The sequence below is a fragment of the Varanus komodoensis genome, unplaced genomic scaffold (assembly GCF_004798865.1).
Source record: "Varanus komodoensis strain SLA01 unplaced genomic scaffold, ASM479886v1 scaffold103, whole genome shotgun sequence".
Taxonomy (NCBI): Eukaryota; Metazoa; Chordata; class Lepidosauria; order Squamata; family Varanidae; genus Varanus; species Varanus komodoensis.
In genome coordinates this window covers 26,103-43,896 of record NW_025335283.1, presented here as the reverse complement: position 1 = coordinate 43,896, position 17,794 = coordinate 26,103, and the positions used below count along the sequence as shown (strand labels likewise).

General features: G+C 47.2%; 1 protein-coding gene across 2 annotated transcripts in view; it reads right to left on the bottom strand.

Annotated features, from left to right (window-relative positions):
• Positions 1-1,566: 1,566 nt before the first annotated feature.
• Positions 1,567-17,794, bottom strand: part of AZIN2 (antizyme inhibitor 2) — a 30,692-nt gene continuing 14,464 nt past the window's right edge. Inside the window, exons 8-11 of one of the 2 annotated variants that reach the window (XM_044419414.1) lie at positions 17,496-17,652; positions 10,214-10,326; positions 2,319-2,533; positions 1,567-1,861 (exon numbers count right to left, since the gene is read on the bottom strand). In XM_044419414.1, coding sequence (XP_044275349.1) covers positions 1,714-1,861; positions 2,319-2,533; positions 10,214-10,326; positions 17,496-17,652 — 633 coding nt within the window. In that variant the 3' untranslated portion in view covers positions 1,567-1,713. The remainder of the gene's footprint in view (positions 1,862-2,318; positions 2,534-10,213; positions 10,327-17,495; positions 17,653-17,794) is intronic. The other variant, XM_044419416.1, reaches the window with a different exon arrangement.

Sequence of the window (17,794 nt, the reverse complement as noted above, 5' to 3'; positions counted from 1 at the left end):
GCCGCCTCTGGCAAAGCAGGGAACACGTGGCCGGCAAGGCCAGTGGCCGCAGAGAACCTCCTCCCTCAGGAACTGTCCAGTCCCTTTGGCCACCACCACTTCCTGTGGCAGCAAACTACACCCTTCATGCTGTGTGGTGCTTTCGTTCACCTGCTCTAAACCTCCCACCAGCTGGCTTCATGAGATGGCCCTGGGTTCAAGTGTGATGCGAGAGGTAGGAAAATCCCTCCTGCTCCACTTTCTCCACACCGTGCATTATCTGAACACCTCTCTCATCTCTCCCCTTCCCACCCTTTCTCTACTTCATGGGTCCCCAAACTATGGCCCACCATGCCCATTTATCTGGTCGGCCTCAGAGGTTTTGGACTCGCTGCGTGCTCGCCTGCCGTCATCCCGCCGCACATGCTTGCTCACATGGAGATCGTTTTGGACTCGCTCAGAGAAAGCAATCTCCAAGCAAGCAAGCAAGCCGCTGCCTTGGCGCCCGCCCCGTCCCCTCACCGGCTGGCCCACGCCCCCCACCAGCACCTTTCAGCTGGCCCCGTTGAAAAAGTTTGAGGCCCCTGCTCTACTTGGACGGTCCCAGTTGCAGCAGCTCCTCACAGGCAGCCCTCCGGTGGTGCCTGTTGCCCTTGACGTTCGTGTCTGCCGTGTAACTGTTAAAGCACCCAACCCTCAGGCCAGCGTCCAACTCTAGCCCACCAGGGGCCTGCATAAGGCCCCCTTCCCTAAGGCTTAGTTACCGACAGTAGAGGGCTTTACATTAAAGTACATCTGAGGGGTTGCACTTGGCCGCACACCCTTGTGACGCCAGCCTTGGGCCACTGGCATTGGCCCTGCGTGAGCGGGGTTCCCCGGTGTCCCTCAGAAATCGGACCTGGCCCTTCCTGGCATGGCCGCAGTTCGGCATCCCTGGCTCAGTCCTTTGGCCTTTTGATGCAAAGAGGCCTTCTTGGCTGACTTTTCCTTCCTGCAGTGCCTTCCTCTTGAAGGAAGTAACTCAGTGATTGAGAAACAGAGAAGCCAATAACCAAGTCATAAAGCCTGTCTTAAGGAATGTGGAGGGGAGAAAAAGATAATTGGCTCAAAAGAAAGTGTGCTACTTCCGATCTCACCCCCCCCCCAGTAGTTTTATGAGATGGGGTCCTAGGGTGAAGTTAGAGAGGAGTGAACTAGTGAACCTGTAGTTATAGGTAAGCAGGCATAATAGGTTAATAATTATTACCTCACACACTTTGAATAAACAGTGGGCTAATTATAATGCACATGTGATGCATGTAGACATATGTAATGTCATGAGATGGGAGATACGTAGTAGGTGGACAGAAAGACTGTAACCTCCTAGTACCTTATCCAGTGAGGGAAAAGGGGAGAGCTGTGGCGGAGGGACTGAGGAGTAAAAGCGCTGCTTTGTGTGTGTGTGTTTTGGAGAGATTCTGGTAGAGCAGGGCCCCTTCTATTGCAATAAACAAAGGAGAGCCTCTGACTTGGCTATTTAAGGTGAGGAGAAGATTTCACAGCTCTTTTGCAGATCCCTCACTCACAAGAATGCAAGAGGCCCAGGGCTGGGAGGAACAGGGTTTATGTTGCATACTTAAAAACCAGCAGCACTGTGAGGGGAAGGAACCCGCTCCTAAAGATGCAGGGGGAGAAGGAAGGTGCAGCAGCTCCGCTGGGAGGAGGGTCTGCCCCATGCCGGATGGCTGGCATGGCTTACATGATGCTTGCTGGAGCAAAGACGGGGGCAACGCAAAGCGTGTCGGTGATTTCCCAGCCACAGGACAGAGGGGCACACGCGCTCTCCCGGCCATCTTCCTCCTCCGCATGCAGCGGTTTCCCCTTCAAGAGCTGAACCGCTTCCCTGCAAGGCCAAGGAAAAGGGGAAAGGCACGCTCAGGCACAGTTCCTGCAAGGGCCAGAAGGCCAGGCAGCTCCCCCTCATTCCCTGCGTCGAAACGCTGTGGGACTCCTGCTCCCCACACGCCCACCCCCCACAGAAACCCCCGGCTGCCCCATGTTGAAAGCACAGCTCCTGATTAGGGCTCTTGAGGAATGCCCAACGTGCCTGACGAATCACATTCAATACTCTCTCTAGCAGCCCTGTACAGTAGCTTGGGTCATAATCTCCTATTTCGGATGGGAGGTCAGGAGAGCTCCGCCTCATGAATTCATGGCAGAGGCAAGACCTGAACCAGGACACTTCTGGCTCTTCCATGGCCACCTGGCTACACTCACTTCAAGAGCTGCAGGGCTGCTGCTTTGGATACAGTGGGCTGAATCCCTCCTTCCCTCCCTCCCCTCCAGGCGGTCCCTCTCACCAAGCCATTCTGGACAGAGCGTAGTGAATCTGCGCCTGCTGGCCTCCCCTGAGAGAGGTGGCAGCTGGCACAGTGTGGGCCCCCATGTTCTCGAAGAGCAGCCAGTCCCCAACATGCAGTTCGGGGAGTTCCAGGCCTTCTGCAACGCGGTCCAGCCCGTCCCCGGTAGGTCCCCAGAAGCTGCTGCTGTGCAAAGGCAGATCTGGAGAGGGTTTCTGCATGGAGAAAAGGGGAGAAAGGGGGCCTGCTGAGAGTCTCTGGCTCTGCCACAACGGCTCCAGACCGCCCTTTCGAGAAAGCCAGCTGATGTTGGCAAGGGTCAAGGCACGGCTGTCTTCTGCCACCGGGAAGAGATGGCAGCAGGTGATCGTCGTCGGGGACTCCCTGCTAAGGGGTGTTGGGGAAATTTAGATAAATCCTGGCAGAAAAACGTTGCTTATATGTGCTTTTGTGTTAAAAAATCAAACCCACACTCTCAAAAGCACCGGCTTTCTAAGCCAAGTCACTGTTTAATATTGCTGTTGCCTTAAGAAGATGGCATTCTTAGCTAGACTGAGAAGCTTCACCTGTTCTTATCAGCTGTAGAAAAACTGAAATAATGCTGTTCATTTGTTTCTGAATGGGCCCACCTAAACGGAGGCAAGCTCCTGCTGAGTTTAAGTTGCCAAACCAGACTTCCTAAATGCTTCCTCCATCAGACACATTTGCATGTGTAAACAGACAGACCTGGCTGATCTGAACTGTCAAGAATTTGCTAGACCAACCCTATCAATACAGCAATCAGTAATGTTTTCCACACTATTGTTACCAGTATTTCTGATTGGATTAGAACATTATGTCATGCCTAAAGATATCAGGATCCTTTTGTATTAAGATTATCTGGAAACTTGACACTCTGTATTGGTGTACACAACTAGCAGGTTATAAAAGTGTCTGTATATGGGCTGAGAACTTGTAGTTGAGTTTCCCTCTGCCTGGTATTGCAGTATTGATACTGACTGCAGGTACCTGGGGCTCTGGACAATAGAGCAGCAGAGGTTCAAACATTTGATCTTTCCCAGAACCTGAGTTTTTATTTCCTCCTCACAAATTGAAAACCGAGATTCTGTCAGGGGCACTGAGGTGGCAGTATTCTGCCCTGACTTTGAGGCAAAGGAGATCTGTTGCCTGCCTGTATCTGACAAGTGATGGACAGAGTAGAGCATCTTCTTTCCTCAGGCGGTCATCAGCCACTTCTGGTGATCCATGTGGGAATGAATGACACGGCCAAGCAGGGACTGGCAGGATCAAGAGGGACTTTGCAGCTCTGAGCAAAAAACTCAGGGACCTAAAGGCCCAGGTGGCCTTTTCCTCCATCTTGCCACACCGGGGATTTTGGCCAGCCAGGGAAAGGAGGGCTGCAGAGGTGAATGAGTGGCTCAGGGCATGGTGTCAGAAGGAACACTTCAGGTTCCTCAACCATGGCACCCGGTTTCTTGCCAATGGGCTTCTGGCGAGTGATGCAGTCCTTCAGAAATTCTCTAGCGAGCTTCATCCAAAAGGCTTTAAACTCAACTGGGGTGGGTGGGTACAGTCCCCCCAGAAACTTGTCCTGATGGGACAAGTGAGGGGAGAGGCCCAGGTTTTCAGGTCCAGGGTGTTAGATGTACTGCAGGAGTGAAGGACATGGGTATCAGGGAAGATGGGAGGAAGGAGGAGGCTGGGAACTCCAAGGAAAGGAAGCGGTGGGAAGGAGTTGAGGTGCATGTACACCAATGCTAGGAGCATGGGTAATAAGCAGGAATAGCTTGCAGCTCTCCTGGGAATAGAAGGGTATGACCTGGTGGGGATCACAGAAACTTGGTGGGATGAAAGGCAAGACTGGAATGTAAACACAGAGGGGTATGACTGAGACTGAGGGAACTGGGTCTTTTCAGCCTGGAGAAGAGAAGACTCTGAGGGGACCTGTTGGCGACCTACAGGTATGTGAGGGGTGTCACATGGAGGTGGGCAGAAGAGGTCAGAATGCACTCCAATGAAGACAAGCTCAAGGAACTAAGGTTCAATTTGAATGCCAGGAAGCACTTCCTGACAGTTAGGACCCCTGGGGTATGGAATGGGCTTCCATGGGAGGTGGTTGAGGCTCCATCGGTGAGGGTGTTGAAGGACAGGTTAGGCATGCACATGGTAGGCATGTTGTGAGCAGAGCTGGCTGCAGCCAAGGGTCAGACTAGATGGCCCAGGAGACCCCTTCTGACTCACTCTGTTTCTATGTTTCTATGACCTGTTTAGAAAGGAGAGGAAGGGAAACAGGAGGAGGCATAGCGTTATATGTCAGGGAAGGGATAGGGTGCAGTGAGATAGAATGTGGTGCAGTTGGGGATCTGATAGAGACGGTTTGGGTGAAACTTAGGGGTTTTGACAGGGAAAGGGACCTGACAGTAGGGGTATGTTATCGCCCTCCAGGTCAACTTGAGACCCTGGACGATGTCCTGACAGATCAGATCCTAAGGATATCTCGGGGGAGAGACACAGTAATTATGGGAGATTTCAATCTCCCGGATATTAGTTGGGAGCCTCACTTGGCAGCGAGGGGAAGGTCATGTCACTTCCTAGATGCTATAGAGGGAGGGTTTTTCCCACCAAGGGTCTGGGAGGTGACAGGGGGGGGGGATATTCTTTACTTGGTCTTGACCAACAGGGAGGAGCTGATAGATGGGGTGCAGATGAGGAGAACTCTGGATGCGAGTGATCACTCCATCCTTTGCGATCAGGGGAATGGGGATGAGTGGCAGGTCAAGTGTTAGAAGCTGGGACTTTACAAGGGCTGACTTTGGTCAATTGAAGACCAAACTGAGGAAAGTCTTCTGGAGAGGATACTGGAAGGCAAGGGAGTTGAAGGGGGTGGTTGGCACTAAAAAGGGTGGACTTGGGGGCACAAGCCTTGATGATACCTCTAGTTAGCAAGGCAGGGAGGCAAAGGAGAGTGCCCCCATGGATTAGAAGAGAAGTGGTAAGAGGCATTAGGCATAAGAGGAACCTCTGTAGGAAATGGGCACTGGGGCAAGTAGGCAAAAGGGTATACCAGGAGGAGGAGGGCCGTTGCAGAAGGATTCTTTGCAAGGCTACAGCTGATTATGAGCTGATATCAGGAGCAACAAAAGCAGCTTCTACCAACATGTAAATAGCAAGAGGGAGACAGGTAGTGGGACCGCTAAATAAGGAGGAAGAGGATCCAGTGAATGATGTGAGGGAACAGGCACAGAAGCTAAATGACTATTTTGCCTCTATGTTCTCCCCAAAGTAAGATGGGAGATCAGATGAAGCCAGGGATTTAGGGGCACAGATTAGAGTCACCCCCCCCCCCCCCCCAGAAGTTGAGGATGTTATGAAGGCATCAGGCCCTGATGGGTTACACCTGAGGGGACTTAGGGAGTTGGTGGGGGTACTCTCACATCCGCAGGCCTCCATTTTTGAGGCCTCATGGAGAATGGGTGAGGTTGCAGAGGACTGGAGGGTGGCATCAGTGGTCCCAATCTTCAAAAAGGGTAGCAGAGGGGACATGGGCAATTACAGGCTGGTTAGCCTTACATCCACTGTGGGAAAGACAATGGAAAGGCTCATAATAGCGAGAGATCTAATAACTCTAGAAAGAGAAGGGATGTTGGCAGCCCTGCAACATGGCTTCTGCAAAAACAGGTCCTGCCAGACAAACCTTGTGGAATTCTATGACAAGGTTTCAAGGTGGCTAGACAGAGGGAACACGGTGGATGTGGTTTACCTGGATTTCAGCAAGGCCTTTGACAAAGTGCAGCATGATATCCTGGTGGAGCAACTGAGGGGTTTTGGGATAGACCGATGCACTGTCTGATGGATTAGGGCAGCAGTGGTGAACCTGCTGGCACATGAGCCAAGTTACCCCAGCATGGCCCCAGCAGCCAACAGCGCACATAGGGGCCATGTGCATGCTCAGAAAGGAGTAGTGGCATAGACATGGACTTGACGCAGATTCAAAATTATAGACCTATATCACTATTAAATGTGGATTACAAAATTTTTGCCTCCATAATGGCAGAAAGATTGAAGAAGTATCTAACAAACTTTATTCGCCCAGATCAAAATGGTTTCTTACCTAAAAGACAAATGAGGAATAACTTGAGAAGTATCCTGGACATCTTAGAGTATTATGAGATACATATGGAAAAACCAATGGCACTATTATTCATGGACACACAGAAGGCTTTTGACAATGTTAACTGGCAATTTATGAAGCAACAGCTAATTCAAATGGAGTTTGGTGAAAAGTTTATTAATGCGATATCAAGCATCTATCAAAAGCATGTCTGCTAGGATTATAAACAATGGAGAATTTACAAATATAGATATACAAAAGGGTACAAGACAAGGTTGCCCGCTATCACATCTGTTGTTTATATTGATCTTAGAAGTGTGAAACAGAAAAATCAGGGACAATATGGACATTAAAAGAACTAGAATTAGAGATGAAAGCTATAAACTGCAAGTATTTGCAGATGATCTAGTTTTCATAACGGAGGAACCCTTAGTAACAATGCCTAAACTAAAAAGGATTAAAGAGTATGGCGAGGTTACTGGGATGAAAACAAATAGAGAAAAGACAAAACTGTGAGTAAAAAATTTCACACAGGAGCAGAGAAAAACTCTGGTGGAACAAGTAGACTTTCAGATTTGTTAAAAAGGTTAAATATTTGGGAATTTATCTTACAGTTAAGTGTACCACTCTGAAAGAAGACAATTATGATAAACTATTTAAGGAAATTAAGAGTGATTTGGAAAAATGGGCTAATTTGCAATTATCCTTGCTGGGAAGAGTAGCACTAGCTAAAATGAATATCTTACCAAAGCTTTTGTTTCTATTCCAAATGATTCCCATAAAAATTGACAGAAAATTTTTTGATGACTTAAATTTTCAAATCTCGAGCTTTATATGGAGAAAGAAGAAACCAAGGATTGAACTAAAAAATACTTCAGGAGGCTAAAGAGAATGGGGGCTTTGGTCTCCCCGATTGGATGCTGTATTATCAAGCTTCTGTTTTAACGCGGCTAAAAGAATGGATAACCTTAAGAAATAAGAGAATCTTGTATCTCGAAGGGCATGATTTGCAAATGGGTTGGCATGCTTATATGTGACATGAAAAGGCTAAGGTACATGGCTCTTTTTTAAGTCACTATATTAGGAAATCATTAATGTTGGTGTGGGAAAAGTTAAAGACAAAATTGTATAATAAATTACCAAGACGGTTTTCACCTATGGAAACTTGTATATTCAAATGCATTGAATTTTGAAGGGATCATAAGATACGATGACATTTTGGATAATGATGGAGGATTGAAATTGAATCAAGAAATACAAGAACAAGGATCTAATATTTCTTGGTGGCATAAGGTGTAGATACAATCGAGATATGCTAAAGACTATAGAATGTGGGGCTTTTATAAAGATTTAACAGCATTTGTGCAGGTGATGCTTAAATCAGATGAGAAAATGATTAAAAAACTATATAATTTCTTAGTCGATAGGAGAATGGAAGATGAACAGGTTAAGGAAACTATGATAACGTGGGCACAAAACTTTGGATATAATATTGAATTAGAAAAATGGCAAAAGCTGTGGGGGAGAAATATTAAGGTAACATTAGCAACTTCTTATAAAGAAAACCTGTATAAAATGTTTTATAGCTGGTATCTGTCGCCAAATAGATTAGCTAAGATGTTTCCAAATATGTCAAATGGATGTTGGAAATATAAACATAAATTGGGTACTTTCTATCATATGTGGTGGACTTGCGATAATGCGAAAAAGTATTATATTAAAATACATAAATGGCTTGAGGAAATGTTACAAAAATCCTTAGCTTTTAAACCTGAAGTTTTCTTATTAGGCATTATACCAGAGGACACTAGTAAACAAGAAATGTATTTGATTTTACATGTAATTACTGTGGTGAGGATTGCATTTGCTCAACACTGGAAAAGTGAAGAACCACCCACCGATGAACTGATCCTAAAAAAAGTTCTTGGATTGTGCAGAAATGGATAGATGGACATTGTCATTGAAGGAGAAAGAAGATACTGATTTCTATCAAACTTGGGACTCTTTTTATTATTGGCTAGAGAAACGGGACTTCATATAGATTTAAATATGTTTTAAGTTATCATAAATGGAAAAAAATGTGGGGGCTGACCCAACAGGTCTGATGTTTCTGATGACTGATGATGTTTTTAGTTTTTCTTTGTTTAGGATTATTTTGAATAAAACTTATTATAAAAAAGAAAGAAAGGAAGGAGTAGTGGCGCCAGGCGATGATGTCATGAGCCATGACTCATTAGCCGCAACTCATTTGAGCTTTTGCATGGTCGGTCAGTGCGCTGCCAAGGATATATATATATATTTGCTTGGACTGGCTGTGAGTTGTTTTTTCTAAACTAAAACCTCAGTATTCAGGTTTTATTACAGTGTTGGCACTTTGCGATAAATAAGTGGGCTGTGGGTGCAGTTTGGACACTTGGTCTCTAAAAGGTTCACCATCACTGGATTAGTGATGGTCCACATGGCTGATGGATCAAAAGCAGAGGGTTACTATCAGTCCTGGAACTGATCCTGTTTAATCTTTTTATCAATTACCTGGAGGAGGGGATAACAACTCTGCTGATCAAATTCACAGATACTAAAATGGGGACAGTGGCTACAACTGAGGACCAGGTACTCTGTATACAAAAGGATCTGGACAGACTATGGAAGTGGGCCGGGGACAACAGGATGGCATTCAATGTAGACAAATGCAAGGTCTTGCACTTGGGGCATAGGCATGGGCATCATAAATACAGGTTAGGGGACAAGTGGCTGGAGAGCAGCACTTGTGAAAAGGATCCTGGAGTGCTGGTCAACTACAGGCTAAACATGAGCCAGCAGTGTGATGCGGCAGCCAAGAAGGTGAAGGCCACCCCCGGATGCATGGCTAGAAGTGTGGCTTCTAGATTGAGAAAGGTATTACTGCCTCTCTATGCAATTTTGGTACGCTCGCAGCTGGAGTATTGTATTTAGTTCTGGGCCCCTCATTACAAGAGGGATATAGCAAGGTTGGAATCAGTGCAGCAAAGGGCCACAAGGCTGGTGGCTGGTTTGCAGGGTAAGCCACATGAGGAGAGAGGGAGGGAGCTGGGTCTTTTCAGTCTTGAGAGGAGGAGACTCAGAGGGGACTTGTTAGCAACATACGGGTACGTGAGGGGGTGCCACAAAGAGGTGGGTCATGATCTTTTTTCCCCTGCAGTAGAGGGCAGGATGCATTCCAATGGAGCAAAGCTCAGGAAACCAAGATTTAGGGTGGATGTCAGGAAGTACTTCCTGACGGTTAGGACCCCTAGGATATGGAATGGGCTTCCACAGGAGATGGTTGAAGCCCCAGCAGTGAGGGTGTTTAAGGATAGACTGGACAATGCACATGGTAAGCATGTCATGGGCAGAGCCGGTTGGAGCCAGGGGTCAGACTAGATGGCCCAGGAGGCCCCTCTTGATTCACTCTGTTTCTATGTTCCTAGGATACTGCTGCCTGCCTGCTGTGGCCATGCTAATTTTGTCTGAGAGTGCCCAACGTTGACACAATGCCTCAAAAGCACCATAGCTGGCAAGTGACCCAGTGTGGGCACCATCTGACCAAAGGCGTTTGCAACTTGCTGCTGCACTGAAAGCAGGCGGACTGGCATTAGCCATGACAGAGCCCTCCCGCAGCCTCATGGCAATTCCTGGACCATGCCCAATCCATCCTAGCTGGCAGGCCCAGCCAAGCACCAGGCCACTCCTGCCCTGACCCGTTCCAGACTTCTGGCGAGTTGTCCCAGTGCATCTCGTCTTGGGAGCTGGGTGGCAAAACTCCTACCTTAAGCAGGACGGGGGTAGGGCAAGCGCTGCTGAAGATGACTGAGCCGAAGGAGCTGTAAACGCCCTCATTTATATGGTAGATGAAGCTCTTTTTGCCACCAGGCTCTTCATCTGGAAGAATCAGAGGAAATGCGGCAGGGCGGGGTTAAAGGAAATGGCGCACGTCTGAACACCGGCCAGCACACCAGCTGCCCCGTGCTCTCTTGATCCAGGGATCTCCCTGCCCCTTGCGTGTGTGCGGCTATTCTGCTGATTACATGCATCTTCAGAGCTTACAGCCAGTGCCAACAGCTGACCAGGTTGGGCAGCTGCCAGATCTCTGGGTCAAGCCTAACAGCGGGCTAGCTGCACCCCTACCTTGACCACTGGTCCAATCTCCAGGACCGCAAGCGATGCTGCTGTAGATACATCACTTCTTCTACTTCAAAGAGTCTACGTCTCCTCTTCAAAGTGTGGAAAGAGCCCTGCTGGATCAGGCCAAAGGCCTTCCTATTCCCAGCATTCCATTCCCCACAAGGGCCAACCAGACATCCCAATGGGAAGCCCCAAAGAAGGTTACAGAGGCAAAGGCCCATGTTGTAACAGACCCTCTCACCCATGTTCCCCAGCAATTGGTACACTGCTTCTGGATCTGGAGGTAATGCCTACTAATTATAGCAGCCATTGCTGGCCTTCTCTGTGAATTTGGCTTTGAATCACCAACCAATTGGGTGGCAGCCACTACATCTTGCGTTAGTGGGAGATTCCCTCTTGTGTGGGATGGAAAAATGCATATGTTGCAACGACCCAGAGACTGGTCAAGTATATTGTTTCCCTGGTGCCAAGGTTAAAGATATAACCAGTAAGTTCATGCCTCTCATACAACCCACTGACGAATAACTCTTCCTTTGCATCCATGTGGAAACTAACGATACTGCCAGCAGAAGCTTTGACAAAATAACTTTGAAGCTCTAGGGAGGAAAATAAAAAACACTGGGGCTCAGATAGTCTTCTCCCCTATCTTAACAGTACATAGAAGAGGAACTGATAGGGAAAGAAAAATCCTTCAAGTGAACGACTGGCTACGATGGTGGTGCCATAAAGAGAGATTCGGATTCTGGGACCACGAGCTCAGCTTCCTGGAAGACAGACTACTGGCAGATGAAGGGCTGCACCTCACAAAGAACGGGAAGCAGGTGTTTGGCCAATATGAAAAAGTTCATCAGGAGGGCTTTAAACTAAAATATATAGGGGAGGGAGTTATACAGCAACCTGACAAAGACTTATGTATTTCAACAGAGAAAAAACCTTAAGCAGGGCCTGACATCAATCCCCTCAAAAACGTAGGAAGAAAACCAGAGCACAGCGAGAATGGACTTTGATGTCTCCACACAAATGCCCAGAGTATGGGGTGCAAACGACATGAACTTGAGCTCATAGTACATGAGGGCAATTATGATCTTATAGGAATAGCTGAAACTTGGTGGGATGACTCACACAACTGGAATACAACCTGTTCAAGAAAAATAGAAAGGACCAAAAGGGAGGTAGTCGCACTATATGTAAGAGAGACATATATCTGCACAGAAATACAAGAGGGGGACCTTGGTACTTGGTAGTCCCAGTGAAAGCTTCTGGCTTAATTTAAAGGGAGCAAAAAATAAGAAAAACTTACTTACTGACGTCTATTGCCGACCACCCAGTCAAAAAGAGGACAAGGGTGCAACCTTTGAAAAGCAACATTCCGGCATTTCCAAGAAGAATGATATAGTCAACACAACGGTCTTTGGCTTCCATGATATATGCTGGGAGATCATTTCTGCCAAACATGGCCCCTCCAAGAGATTCCTGATATGCATTGCTGACAACTTTTTCCAACAGAAGGTAGAGAAAGGAATGAGAGTATCAGCTATCCTGGATTTAATACTAACAGGGATGGCCAGCTGGACAAAATAGAGCCATGGGAACTCTGGAGGAAAGTGGCCATGCAATACTCGAATACTCAATTATAGAGGAGACAAAGGCTTTGCTGTTGTTGTTAGTCGTGAAGTCGTGTCCGACCCATCGTAACCCCATGGACAACATTCCTCCAGGTCTTCCTGTCCTCCACCATCCCCCGGAGTCCACTCAATCTCACACCAACTGCTTCAGTGACTTCATCTAGCCACTTCATTCTCTGCCGTCCCCGTCTTCTTTTGCCATCTATTGTTCCCAGCATTATGCTCTTCTCCAGGGAGTCCTTCCTTCTCATTTGGTGGCCAAAGTATTTGAATTTCATCTTCAGTATCTGGCGTTCTAAAGAGCAGTCAGGGTTGATCTCCTCTAGGACTGACTGGTTTGATCTCCTTGCAGTCCAAGGGACTCGCAGGAGTCTCCTCCAGCACAATTCAAAGGCATCAGTTCTTCGGTGCTCAGCCTTCCTTATGGCCCAGCTTTCACAGCCATACACTGCAATTGGGAAAACCATAGCCTTGACTATACGCACTTTTGTCGGCAGGGTGATGCCTCTGCTTTTTAGTATGCTGTCTAGATTTGCCATAGCTTTCCTCCTCAAGAGCAAGCATCTTTTAATTTCTTGGCTGCAGTCCCCATCTGCAGTGATCTTGGAGCCCAGGAAAACAAAATCTGTCACTACCTCCATTTCTTCCCCATCTATTTGCCAGGAAGTGAGTGGACTGGATGCCATGATCTTAGTTTTCTTAATGTTGAGTTTCAAGCCAACTTTTGCACTCTCCTCCTTCACCTGCATCAAGAGGCTCTTTAGTTCCTCTTCACTTTCTGCCATGAGAGTGGTATCATCTGCATATCTGAGGTTGTTGATGTTTCTCCCAGCAATCTTAATTCCAACTGGTGATTCATCTAGGCCCGCCTTTCTCATGATGTGCTCTGCATATATGTTAAATAGGCAGGGTGACAGTATACAGCCTTGCCGAACTCCTTTCTCAGTTTTGAACCAATCAGTGATTCTGTGTCCAGTTCTCACTGTTGCTTCTTGACCCGCATATAGGTTTCTCAAGAGACAAATAAGATGGTCTGGTACTCCCATCTCTTTAAGAACTTGCCACAATTTGTTGTGATCCACCATAGTCAATGAAGCAGAAGCAGATGTTTTTCTGGAACTCCCTAGCTTTCTCCATGATCCAGTGTATGTTGGCAATTTGATCTCTAGTTCCTCTGCCTCTTCAAAATCCTGCCTGTACTTCTGGTAGTTCTCGGTCCACGTACTGCTGGAGCCTAGCTTGTAGGATTTTGAGCATAACTTTGCTAGCATGTGAAATGAGTGCAATGGTGTGGTAGTTTGAGCATTCTTTGGCATTGCCCTTCTTTGGGATCGGAATGTAAACTGACCTTTTCCAATCCTGTGGCCACTGTTGAGTTTTTTGAATTTGCTGGCATATTGAGTGTAGCACTTTTACTGCATTGTCTTTTAATATTTTGAATAGCTCAGCTGGAATACTGTCACCTCCCCTAGCTTTGTTGTTGCTCAGACTTCCTAAGGCCCATTTGACTTCACATGCCAGGATGTCTGGCTCGAGGTCAGTGACCAGCCCATCGTGGTTATCAGGGACGTTAAGCTCTTTCTTATATAGTTCTTCTGTGTATTCATGCCACCTCTTCTTAATCTCTTCTGCCTCTGTTAGGTCCCTGCCATTTTGGTCCTTTATCATGCCCATCTTAGCATGAAACGTTCCCTTCATATCTCCAATTTTCTTGAAGAGTTCTCTGGTCCTCACTCTGCTATTGTTTTCTTCTATTTCTTTGCACTGTTCATTTAAGAAGGCATTCTTATCTCTTCTAGCTATTCTCTGGAATTCTGCATTCAATTGGGTGTATCTTTCCTTTTCTCCCTTGCCTTTCGCTTCCCTTCTTTCCTCAGCTATTTGTAAAGCTTCCTCAGACAGCCATTTTGTTTTCTTGCATTTCTTTTTCTTTGGGATGGTTTTAGTTGCTACATCTTGCACAATGTTGCGAACCCCTGTCCATAGTTCTTCATACACTCTGTCTATCAGATCTAATTCCTTAAATCTATGTGTCACCTCTGCTGTATATTCATCAGGGATATGATTTAGGTTATACCTGAGTGGCCTAGTGCTTCTCCCTACTTTCTTCAATTTAAGCCTAAATTCTGCAACAAACAGCTCATGATCTGAGCCACAGTCAGCTCCTGGTCTAGTTTTTACTGACTGTATAGAGCTTCTCCTTCTTTGGCTGCAGAGCACATAGTCAGTCTGATTTCTGTGTTGACCGTCTGGTGATCTCCATGTGTAGAGTCATCTCTTGGGTTGTTGGAAAAGAGTGTTTGCTATGACCAGCATGTTCTCTTGACAAAATTCTGCCAGCCTGTGCCCTGCTTGATTTTGTACTCCAAGGCCAAACTTGCCTGTTATTCCGGTTATCTTTTGGCTTCCTGCTTTAGCATTCCAATCCCCCATGATGATAAGGACATCATTTTTTGGGTGTTAATTCTAGAAGGTGCTGTAGGCCTTCATAGAACCGGTCAACTTCAGCCTCTTCAGCACCAGTGGTTGGGGCATAGACTTGGACTACTGTGATGATGAATGGTTTGCCTTGGATTCGAACTGAGATCGTTCTGTCATTTTGGAGATTGTATCCCAGTACTGCTTTTCCTACTCTTTTATTGACTATGAAGGCTGCTCCATTTCTTCTGAGGAATCCTTCCCCACAGTAGTATACCTGATGGTCATCTGAATTAAATTCACCCATTCCTGTCCATTTTAGTTCACTGATTCCTAAGGTGTCGATGTTCAGTCTTGTCATCTCTTGTTTGACCACATCCAGCTTGCCTTGATTCATGGATCTTACATTCCAGGTTCCTATGGAGTATAGATCTTTGCAGCATAACTGCAGCCAAACGTGTATCCTGGACTTTGGGCCTAAAAAGCCAACAAAGTGGGCCTAAAAAGCCAACTTTGATGAACTCAGAACAATGATAAGCGAAATGCAATGGCAACACACCCTTAAGGGAACAGGAGTTCAAGAAGGATGGGAAATCTTGAAAAAGAAGATTCTCCAAGCACAGCCATGAACACTTCCATCAAGAAAAAAGTGTAGAAGACAGCAGAGGAATTCCTCATGGCTCCACAAAAAGTTAAGTGATAGCATGAAGAAAAAAAGAGCATGTACAGGAGGTGGAAGCAAGCCAGGCCACAAAGGAAGAGTACAGTGGTACCTTGGCTCACGAACGTAATCTGTTCCACGACTCTGGTCGTGACCCAAATTGGTCGTGACCCAAGTCAAATTTCCCCATAAGGTTCTATGTAAATAAGGTTAATCTGTTCTGTAACCATTTCATAATCACAAAAATTTGAAACAAAGTTACAAAGAACAGCAAAATAACAAAGAACAACAAAGATTGCGGCCATCTCCCCCCGCCCCCCGAGCATGCCTGTGCCCATCTTCCCTGAACAAGTGCGACCATGATCATGGCCATCACCCCACCCTCCACAAAGCACAACCGTGACTGCGCCCGTCTTTTCCGCACGAGCATGACCACGGCCATCCCCCCCATCCCACCAAGCACGATCACGGCCATCTCCCCTCCCTCAGCATGACCGCAGTCATGCAGGGAAGGCGGGCACTATTGTGATCGTCAGCCGATGTGGAGTTCGCAACCTGAGGCAATTTTTTTCTGAAATTTCTGTTCACGACCCAATTTGGTCGTGAACTGAGGCGTTCGTGAGCCAAGTATAAACAAATTGGATGGCGATAACTAGTGGGGTGCCGCAGGGTTCAGTCCTGGGCTCAGTGCTCTTCAACATTTTATTAATGATTTAGATGAGGAACTACAAGGAAAGAGAATCAAATTTGCAGACAATACAAAGCTGGGTGGAATAGCAAACAGCCTAGATGACAAAATGATGATAGAGGGTGATCTTGATACACTTGAGCGCTGGGTTGAAAGCAGCAGAATGAGATTCAATAGGGACAAGTGCCAAGTCCTCCACCTAGGAAAAAGAAACCAAGGCATCGATAAAAGATGGGGAATATGAGGCTCAACAGAACTGAAAAGGGAAAAGACCTTGCGGTAATTGTGGACAGCAGGCTAATTATGTGATCTGACTGCAAAAAAAGGCAAATGCTATTTTGGACTGCATCACTAGAGCATCACTTCCCAATCTTGTAAGTACTAGTTCCTCTTTACTCAGAAACGGTCAGGCCTCTTCTTGACTGCTGTGCCCAGTTCTGGGCACCAAGATTTAAGGGAGATGCACAAAAATTAGAAAAGGTGCAGAGGAGGGCAACAAAAAGAATCCAGTATTTGGAAACACTGCCCTGTGAGGAGAGACTGAGAGAAATGGGCATGTTCAGCCTTCAGGAGAGACGACAGAGGGGGAACATGAGATCCCTATATAGGTATCTCAAAGGCTGTCCCAAAGAGGAAGGTCAAGATCTCTTCTCGCTGATATCAGAGTACAGGATACGAAATACCATCTTTTCTTGAAAATATTTACCTAAAAATGGAGGGGAGTCTTATACATGGGGGGCCGAGAGGAGAACCACGGGCACACTTGGGAGGGGAGGAGGGCACAGGCGCGATCGGGGGAGGGAGACTGGCGCGGGCACACACGTGCGGGGAGGCGGCAGGTGCACACGCGCAGCAGCAGCAGCTTGCTCGCTCGGAGATCGGTAAGAAAAGTGGGGGGCGTCCTACACATGGGGGCATCTTATAGTCGGAAAAATATGGTAATCAGGTAAGGTGCAACAACCCAGATCCAAGCTAGATATCAAGAAAAACTTCCTCACTGTCTGAACGATACGATGGTGGAACTGGTTGCCTAGAGACATTCAAACAGAAACTGGGCAGCCCTCCGAGTGGGGTGGTGTACTCTGGTGTCCTGCAACAGCACAGGCTGGACCCGATGGCCTTCTTGGCCCCTTCCAACTCTTCTTTGATTCTGTGACTAAAGGTGCCTTAGGCCAGGTTACCCTGGGAGCCCTCCGAGCTGGCCCTGGCCTGGACCCTCAATCAGACCTGCCTGACTTGGAAACCACAACCCCTTTTCTGTTAGCACTGTTATTTTAACTTTTACTGTTAATCTATCAAAGCAACCAGCAAACTAGTTAAAAAGGAAGTTCAGGGGGGATAATGAAGCCATGAGTGAGAATGTCTGGAAAGGAACAAGGAGGGCTATGGCAGCTCAGTGAGAAGGGAGATGCACTGCCCACATGCTCAGAGGCACTGCTCTGAGCTTCCCAACTTCCTGCCCCTGAAAACAGCTTCTCAGAAGGCACCTTTCAGTCCATGTAGAGGCCCTGCCACATTAGCTGACCAGACCTACCCTCGGAGCCTGGCAGGGGAACCTCCCTCTTGGCAACAATGTTGACTGCTAAGGTGAAGGCCGAGTCCACATAGTAGCGCCCGAGTTCAGCGATGATCTCCACCCCACAGCCTTCTGGGAAATACAGGTCCAAGGCAGAGTTGACCACAGCTGCAGTCTGGACGGTTCCGAGTGGAGGGGGAGAAGAATCCAAGCCAAGCCATTACAAACGTGCACCACTGCAGTTCTCCACAGAACGTCACACACAGCCTGCAAAAATATGCAACTGGGGGCCACGCTCAGTGGGACATCTGAGCTGG